General features: G+C 40.3%; 1 protein-coding gene and 2 non-coding genes across 3 annotated transcripts; 2 read left to right on the top strand and 1 right to left on the bottom strand.

Moving 5' to 3' along the window:
- The first annotated feature begins 957 nt into the window (after positions 1-957).
- On the top strand, positions 958-1,029 carry TRNAW-CCA (transfer RNA tryptophan (anticodon CCA)). Its single transcript has one exon. It is a non-coding gene; the product is annotated as a tRNA-Trp (tRNA).
- Positions 1,030-4,819: 3,790 nt separating this feature from the next.
- Positions 4,820-4,890, top strand: TRNAG-GCC (transfer RNA glycine (anticodon GCC)). The gene has a single exon. It is a non-coding gene; the product is annotated as a tRNA-Gly (tRNA).
- A 2,736-nt stretch (positions 4,891-7,626) lies between these two features.
- On the bottom strand, positions 7,627-8,170 carry LOC100663838 (diphthamide biosynthesis protein 3-like). The gene has a single exon (XM_003421111.4). The coding sequence runs from the start codon at positions 7,909-7,911 to the stop codon at positions 7,663-7,665; it is 249 nt and encodes an 82-aa protein (XP_003421159.2). The 5' UTR covers positions 7,912-8,170; the 3' UTR covers positions 7,627-7,662.
- Positions 8,171-9,139: the final 969 nt, after the last annotated feature.

The following is a 9,139-nucleotide window of genomic DNA, read 5'->3' as shown; positions in this document are numbered from 1 at the left end:
TAAACCAATAGTGGGAAAAGCAGAGAGGCAACCAGATTTGCACCGCAGAACCCCATCTCTATCACCCATGATATGGCCTCATTGTCTCAGGAATTGTCAGCACCAGCTTCACCTGGAAACTGCCCTTCCTCTATCCTGGAAGAAGACGGGAAGTTTATTTTCTTGAGAAAGTAAAATATAGGGTTACTAGGCTGGAGCAGGGATTCTCAAACTTTTCTGTGCTTCACGACCACCTGGAGAGTTTGTTAAAACACAGATCCCTGGGGCTTCAAGCCCAGAGTGTCCCATTCAGCACGTCTGGAGTGTAGCGGAGATTTTACATTTCTAACAATTTACCTGTTCCCAAAGCCCTGGCATCCAGACCTTCACCATCCAGGCAAAGGTGGAATAGTTTTCTACCACATATATAAGGTAATATGAATTAAAAATCCCTTTAACACAGGACTAATAGTAAGGGGTAAAAAAAAAAAAATAGTAAGTGATAAGCACTCAGTAAATATTAACCGTTTATCCGGGGTTCCTTTTGTAAACTGAATGTCACTTGCACGCAATAGAGGCCGCAGGGCCCACGGATCCTGACTGAGGAAGTGAGGGTTTTGTCAAGAGATGCCACCCGCTCTAGGCTTTGAGGACAAGAAGCTTTTTACCAGGTTGAGGATGAGGCCGGTGGGCATTCGGATAGGGAGGAGGAAGGGAGAAGACCGCGAGGCCTGGCACCACAAGGCTGAAAGTGGGATACAGAAGAGAGAGGCGTCTAGTGAATTTTCATATATGGAACATTTGGGATTAATATTCACTCTGGTCAATCCTTCATTTCTTTCTCAAGGAAGCTTTAGCAAAACTGTGAAAGGTGGAGAAAAATGGTCAGAGCTAATGACAGAGATATAAGTATTTTGGATCGGGGGGGGGTGGGATGAATCAGGATCCGATTTTAGAAAGGATAAATTGGGGCGCTGTGACCTCGTGGCGCAACGGTAGCGCGTCTGACTCCAGATCAGAAGGTTGTGTGTTCAAATCACGCCGGGGTCAGGGTGGTCGTCTTTTGGAGAGAGAAAAAATAAATGAATTTGACAGTCTACTTTCCTTCGTCGAGACGTAATTAACTGTGAAGATCTCCAGTTTGAAATCTGTTAAGGCCGCAGAGATTAGATGATTCTACCTTTCGTCGAGACGTAATTAACTGTGAAGATCTCCAGTTTGAAATCTGTTAAGGCCGCAGAGATTAGATGATTCTACCTTTTCAGAGTTTTCTTTTCTTTTGCCTTTGACTTGCTGTTGGGATTCTATGATGGGGGCACAAAATCCTCAGATGCGCCCTGCACCTTTTGCCGCCTTACTTAAAAAGATATTTAACTCTCCTCTATGGCATCAGGAATTATGTCTACTTCATTGAGAGCCATACGTAACGCTAAGAAAGCCTGGTGGCGTAGTGGTGGAGAACTACGGCTGCTAACCAAAAGGTGGGCATCTAGGCTCAACCAGGCGCTCCTTGGAAACCCAATGGGGTGGATCGACGAGTCCGAACGGAGTCTACTGCAACCTTTTTTTTTTTTTTTATTACCTAATGCTAGGTACATAGTAGGAGATCCATAAATGTCTGTTAATTGGAAGTGAATTAAACAGATCACGAGCTGAGAAGGCAGAATGATGTGAAGCATGTTACATTGTTTCTTATAGCTTACGATTTCTTTGTGTCATGAAAGATGCAGTGGGTAGTTCAGCTGTAACTGTGGGGCTCTTGCCACACGATATAGAATAACATGTAGGAATCTCCTTTAAAAAATAACTTTGGGCACTTCATCAGGCTTTATCGTAAGCTGAAGGAAATATCCCTCAAGACCCGCTTTTCTTTGCTCCGATGCTATGCCACCAGACCCCTTTATCATTACTGAATCACCCTGTAGAGAACCTCATGGTCAGGATCAAGGTGAACTGAAGTGTGGCTATGAATATCTGCCTTGAAAAATTAAACTCCCCTCCCAGTTAATAAATTGTGTTTGGATTTATAACATCAGGCTTCTGTGAGTCCTATTAGTGTGAATCAGTCCCTGAACCTAACTACCCTCAGGTGATAATTTCACTGAGTTTACCAATAAAACTGAGGCCCAGACCCTAGAACAAGAGACAAAAAGGAAGCAGTAGTCTTGTTAGGGAGTTGACTTACCTTCAAATATGACATTTTTAAAAAGAATATTTTATTGTGTTTTAGGTGAACAAAATGACATTTTTATTCTGTCTCATACATGGATTTCCCAATTTTAGGTTTGATATGTGCACACTCTCCCGTTTTCACTAGATTCGTCTTTTAGCTGAGCATTCAGTTTCGTTTCTCACTGCCATCCCCAGGGCATCCTCTAGTCACAACGTCCAGTGTATTGATACAACCACTTTTATTGACTCTGACATCTGGTAAGGGAATGCTACATTCCGCCTCTGTCTCAATGTAGAAGTCAAGCTAATATATCATTTCCATAAAATACCAAACCAAAGCTTCTTTTAAAAAATCCTGAATATTAGGAAGTAGACTCTAATTTCCAACAAGAAGCATATTAAAACAACGAATATTTTAAACTTTATTGTAAGACAGCTAGTAATTTCTAGGTAATTTCCTTCCAGAGTTTATTTTTTTAAATATTGCTTTTTAAGTTTATCTGTAAGAAAGTATATCTGTGTAATTTATGGGAACCTTAGCCTAGTGGTTAAGAGCTAAGGCTGCTAACCAAAACGTCCACAGTTCATAATTCACCAGGCGATCCTTAGGAACTCTGTGGGGCAGTGCTACGAGTCGGAATCAACCCCACAAAAACGGGTTTGATTTCTGTATTGAATGTGAGAATTGAAACCAACCCCACAGCTTACTGTCTACATTCCCATGACTTTTGTATTCCAGTATTTTCATATATAACACTTCTATCCCCTGAGACTCTTGCCTAGGAAGATAAAAGTTGCAAATAACTTTTTGCTTATTCCAGGAACTTTATTGTTCATTGCAGGAATTTCTTGAAAGGCCCATCAACTTCTCATTAGAAGATATGGAAAGACAGATTACACAGCCACACCTTTTAAGTACCTGTGGTGTTTTTAATATATGTCCACACAGTCTTAAATACCCTGTCCTTCAATTTCCTTCCCCTTGAGTGTGAGTTGAATTTAGTGACTTGCTTCTAGTGAATAGAATAATGTGAAAGTGATAGTGCCATACTAAGTCATACAAGATGCTACAGCTTCCTCTTGGCTTTCTCAGGTCACTTGATCTGGTGGAATCCCACTGCCACATCAGAAGGACATGGCATGGAGAGGCCCATCTGGTAAAAATAAAACAAAACAAAAACTAAGGTTCCATTCAACAGCCAAGTGAGTGAGTTTGGAAGAGTGTTCTCCAGCCCCAGGTAAGCCTTCAGATAATTGTAGCCCCTGTCAGCATCTTGTTTGCAACCTCATAAGAAGCCCCATCAGCTAAGCCCCCTGAGTTCTTGACCTACAGAAACTATGAGATAATAAATGCTTGTTGCCGTAACCCACTACTTTTTAGGACAACTTGTTACACAGCAATAGATAATGTTTGCAACCTCAAAATCCTTTCCTGGCTGTGTCTACCAATTCTAAACTATAATGTCATGATCCTTACCCAATCTTAACCTCGTCCTCACTTTGAAAGACCACCATATAGATTTCAAAATCTCAATAAATAGTTCAACTTTGCCCTTACAACCTGTAAGACATAATTAAGACTCTGGAGGTTGCGTTCTTTCTTATCCAATTAACTAAGCTTTTTTCTCCCAATTTACTTTTTTTTTTTTTAATAACTTTTATTAAGCTTCAAGTGAACGTTTACAAATCCAATCAGTCTGTCACATATAAGTTTACATACATCTCACTCCCTACTCCCACTTGCTCTCCCCCTCTTGAGTCAGCCCTTTCAGTCTCTCCTTTCTTGACAATTTTGCCAGCTTCCCTCTCTCTCTATCCTCCCATCCCCGCTCCAGACAAGAGTTGCCAACACAATCTCAAGTGTCCACCTGATATAATTAGCTCACTGTTCATCAGCGTCTCTCTCCCACCCGCTGACCAGTCCCTTTCATTTCTGATGAGTTGTCTTCGGGGATGGTTCCTGTCCTGTGTCAACTGAAGGTCTGCCAATTTACTTTTTATTGTTTGGTTTTCTATGTGTTGGCTTCGTCTCCAAAATCCTCAGAAACAAGGGTCATATCTTCATTTGTTTTGAGACCTCTTTTTGACTTTTCGTTGCAAAGTGCCACAGCAATCTCAGTAACTGGTGGTCACCCTCTCCAGGGGGCAAGTAATGGGGATGCCCATATGGAGGAGATTAGAAGAATACTTTCAGAATTCTACGTTATCATTCCCACTTTCAGTGACAATACCTTCCTTTCCAATCTTGGGTCTCCTAAACAGAACGTCAATAGAAGTTTTTGTTTTCTCCTGGAGATGTTGTAACTTGGTGTTTCAGAGTTGAATTGATTGCTTTGATCTACTACATTAATAAAATTGGCTTGCATGCTAAAAGAGGGATTTTCAGAATTTGTTCTCATTAGAGATTTAAATTGATGGTGGGATGGAGAAAAACATTTTTATATGTTGGGTATTTGTAGGTATTTTTCATCAAGGGTCACATATCAGTGTAGGTTCAGCCTCCTGCCAGTTTATGGGTTTTCTTAGAACATCTTTTAGATATAATCTTTTCATTAATTGGACTTAACGAAATTCCTGGGGAAAAAACATGCATTCTTATTTTAGTAACAATTTAGGAATGGAGTTAGGATAGCTATATAAAACTTAAAAAGAACAGGGTTGTCATTTGGCATTGGTGGTTCAGTGGTAGAATTCTCGCCTGCCACGCGGGAGGCCCGGGTTCGATTCCCGGCCAATGCAGCGCTCCAGGTTTCTTTTCCTTGCTGGGAAAAGAACACTGTCCCTGAAAACCAAAACCACAAAAATTATTTTACACTTAACGTGGTTCTCTTACCCCAGGGATTGTGGAAAAAGGCCAAAGCTAACACTTTTGCAATTTCAATTTTATAAGTTATTCCAACTAGCATGCGTTTGGTTTTCCAATAATCCGAAACAATTCTGTCCAAGTTAAAGTATAAAAATATAAAACTACTTCTCTTAAAAAGAGAAAAAAAAAAAGTTAATCTCGAAATTAGATGTTAGAAGCTCTCATAAAGCAAATATTGTCACTGGGACATTATTATTATTATTTGGATTTAAATTATCTTTACATAGCATGCCAATACATTCATCTTGGTAATAAATTAATATTTATAGTTCTCAAAAAATGTCAGACACTTTCCAAGAGAAATGTTTCTGGGTGTGTACACCAAAGTGTATGTAGAACCAGCTGACTTTAAACTCCGAAGTGCAGCAACAACAAGTTATTGAAGAATGGAGTGTCTTCACAGTAAATCATGATCTAAACAGTTTGAGTTTATAAAGGTTTCAATTGCCATTTCAGTTCCTGAAAGCTGCCAAGCCTGATGATATAGAACTAACAGCTTAGAGTTAATCCAGGCTCCTAATTGTACAAAACAGGGATCCACTAGCCTTGCCAAAGATTACAAAGCCAGTAAGAGACAGAGCCTGGACTACAAATCAGTTGAGGTGCTCCAGAAACATGTTGGGTTAAATAAGGCACAAATATCACACAAAATTCTAGTTCATATCTGAAAAGATCCTGGTTTCACTTTCTGCCTAACAAAGGATTGAATCCTGATGTGTTCTTCTGTAGTTCACAGATTTAGTGACTTGGTTGCTTTGGAAACAAAATCATTCCCATTGTTGCAGCTTATCACGGAACACTGACTGCTAGTGTTGTTTATGCTTCTTTTCTCCTGGGATGTTTGGATTTGGGCAACTTTTCTTTCTGTTCTATACTCAGAATAGATCTACATTAAGGGCATCTCTTCTTGTTTGAAATTTAACATCAGCAGAAGGAACTAACACGTCATTGATAGCTACAAAGCCATCAACATTTGATTTCATTTCTCCTTATGGCTCATTCCAGTCAGTCAATGCTTAGTATTCTGCTGTTCATTTGAGCACTTGCTGGTTCCAACAGCTTCTGCAGAGCAGTTGTGGATTACTTCTGGGTGTCAGTGTCTCACCTAGCAATGAGATTTCTCATCATATCAAGAATACGCCATATGATGTTTCTGGTCGTCCCAAGCATCCCAGCATACAACTTCTGGTGATTCACTGTCTAACGGTTAAACATGCTGCTGGCAGACAAAAAAGGGCACTCATTTGTTTTAATTTAAACCCCCAGTGTGTGCAGCACATTTATCAGTCAGTTACAGAATGTTCACGTTCTGGCAAGCTATTTTTCTCTTTAGTCACAGGAGCCATTCCCCAAACATCCTGCCAAACAATGCTTTTTTTTTTTTTATGCATACAAGAAAGTTGTATATATAAATGGAATTTTCAAATTTCCTTATGTGGCTCTAACTTTTGCTACTCTCAGCACTGCAGCAAAGGAAGGCTGGTGACTTATCTCTATGTATTTGTTTTTCTCCAGGGCAGTATTTCTCTGTAAGAGTGTGTTTGGTTTCATTGCAGGTTATAGGTTCACTAGCTGTACCCTCCATGGGCGTATTTACTTAAAAACAGCCTCCTGTTTTCAAGCTCATCTTCAGCAAATTTAAGAGTTATTATAGATCCTTCACCTTTCAGGAGCAACCTGATACAGTGAGAATGCTGAAAGCATTGCCGCCAGCCATAAATACTTGACATTAACCCCCAGCTGGAATGTGGTTTCATTAGCCTTTTTTAAAAACAAGCAAACAAAAATCCATCCATAAAATATGACTTGCCCTGATCTGGCAGAATCGCTTAAGCATTTCACTTGCTAAGGAGGCACGTTTTGCTCCTCATTCTTCTTTTGCCTGTTTTGTCTTTTTACCTTGTCCTGATTTTAAAGGAACATACTGAATATCAACAAGAAAACAAAATATTCTTTGATCATTTCACTTTTTGATCTTTCTTTCTTTCTTATTCAACTAACTTTGAGCTCTGGAGAAATCAGGAGCCCAGTATATTTTCTTTGTAATAGCGCGTCCAGCCCTCTACACATCAAGTGTAACAGATAAGCCATGCTTAACAGAACCTGAACGTTTTAATAATGACAAGGCTGAGGAGGCTAACTTGGTGCAGGAACTGGAAGTGCAGTCCTAACAAGGAAGTTAATATTTTTAAATTTAAAACAGGAAAGGTGATGTCAAATTTCAAAGGAAGGGTGAATTTTAATAATCTTAATGACCAAGCTAAAAGTACAATCCCTTTTTTGTAAAGGAATACCAATGGCTTTGAGGTAGATGATGCTGTTATCAGATACTGAAGTAATTGGGTTTAAGATCTGATGAAACTGAGGGAAAGAAAACACTGGTCTGAGATCATCTTCCTTTAAAACAGGTGGAAAATTAGGAACATTTGCAATTCAAAGTCGTAAGTGTGGAAATCAGGCATGTCACGTCGTGGCTAGCTTCTTTAACTGGAGATGAATGTGGCTGTCCGAGGAAAGAATCCACACCCTAATGGAACTGCAAGCAACAAAATGGTCGTCCCGTGAACAGGTTGGTAACTTTTCATTTGATTTTTCCAGCTTGCCTCATTTCCAGTTGCTCAAGATTTCGATTCCTAAGGCCGTCTTCAGCATTTAACTAATTCTTTGTTGGTGGAAGGGGCTGGGACCGTTTCTCCACACATAAACTGATCTTTGTCATAAATCACTTTTATAATGAGAAAGCAGCTAGGACATGTTGCCACGTCTTCCCCATTCTCCAAATCCTCTTTGGTGATACAGAAGTTATCACCAGACGGGCAGGGGTAGAAATACGACTCCGAGGCCTCGTCATATTGGAAGTCCTCGATCACCATCTGGTCGTGAAACACCGTCATTATTGCTGGGGTCAGCCAAAGGGGTGCCTTCCTGCCGTCTGTCGCCGCCTCCAGCTGCCTAACTTCACCCGGCTCCAGCCGGGCAGGGCGTTCTCCACACCGACATTATTATTTTTTTAATGGTAATTGTTTTTTAATCGACAGAAGTTTCATGACCACCCCCACTCCACCACCCAGAGTACAGCCTCCCGACTCCCTGCTAACTCAGAACAGAAGCCAATCCTGAAGTCCATCTTCAGCCAGAGATTGGACAGGCCTATAAAACAAACAATAACACACGTGAGGAACGTGCTTCTTAGTTCAATCAAATATAGAAGACCTAATGGGCAACACCTGCCCAAGAGCAATGTCGAGAAGGCAGGGAGTGACGGGAGATCCGGACTAATGGACAAGAGGATCTCTTAATCACTATGCCACCAGAATTTCCGTTGTTACATGATGGATAGTGTTAAATACGATCTGACTATGGATGAGAGTTTTGCATGTAAAAACAGATTTGATTTTATTATATACAATAAAAACTGTAAGCATGCAAGTAGGATAATCAGAATAACCAATGACAAAGAAATGGCCTAAAGCACTTGTTCCCAAACTTTGCACATTAGAATCATCTCAGGATCTTTATAAAATATCAGTTTGCTGGCTCCCACCCCCAGACTTTCTGATTTAATTGGTATGGGATGCCACTCAGGCATCAGAGTTTTTAAAAGCTCTGCTGCTGATTCCAATATACAGTACTATTTGGGAATATTGAGAGGTTTCTATCCCAAGTCTGGTCTCTGTACCAGCAACATCTGCAGCACCAGGGAGCTGGTTAGAAGTACAGAATCTCCACCACACCCAGATTTACCGAAAGATAATCTGAATTTTAGCAAAATATTGAGGCAACTCCTATGCACATTTAGAGTGTGAGAAGTTTTGGTTTAAGGCAGTGTTACTCAAGGGGTGGTCAGCTGCCACCAGCAGCCCCCAGGAGCCAATTAAAAGTGCAAATTCTTGGACCTCACTCCAGACCTACTAAATCTGTGTTTCTGGGGGTTGGGTCCTGAAATTTGTGTTTTAACAATACCTGTAGGTGATTCTTAAAGTAGGTGATTCTTATACATACTACATATACTAAATAAAAATATACATTTTCGCCAGATTTCTAGGTGTTTTGTAAGCTCATTAGGATGCTAAAAAGCCCTGGTCTAGAATGTAAGAAAGGAAAGCCTCCTGCTCCAAGTTC

Source organism: Loxodonta africana, chromosome 1 (assembly GCF_030014295.1).
Source record: "Loxodonta africana isolate mLoxAfr1 chromosome 1, mLoxAfr1.hap2, whole genome shotgun sequence".
Lineage (NCBI taxonomy): Eukaryota > Metazoa > Chordata > Mammalia > Proboscidea > Elephantidae > Loxodonta > Loxodonta africana.
The sequence above is the reverse complement of the archived record's forward strand: the minus strand, read 5'-3'. Positions and strand labels throughout refer to the sequence as shown.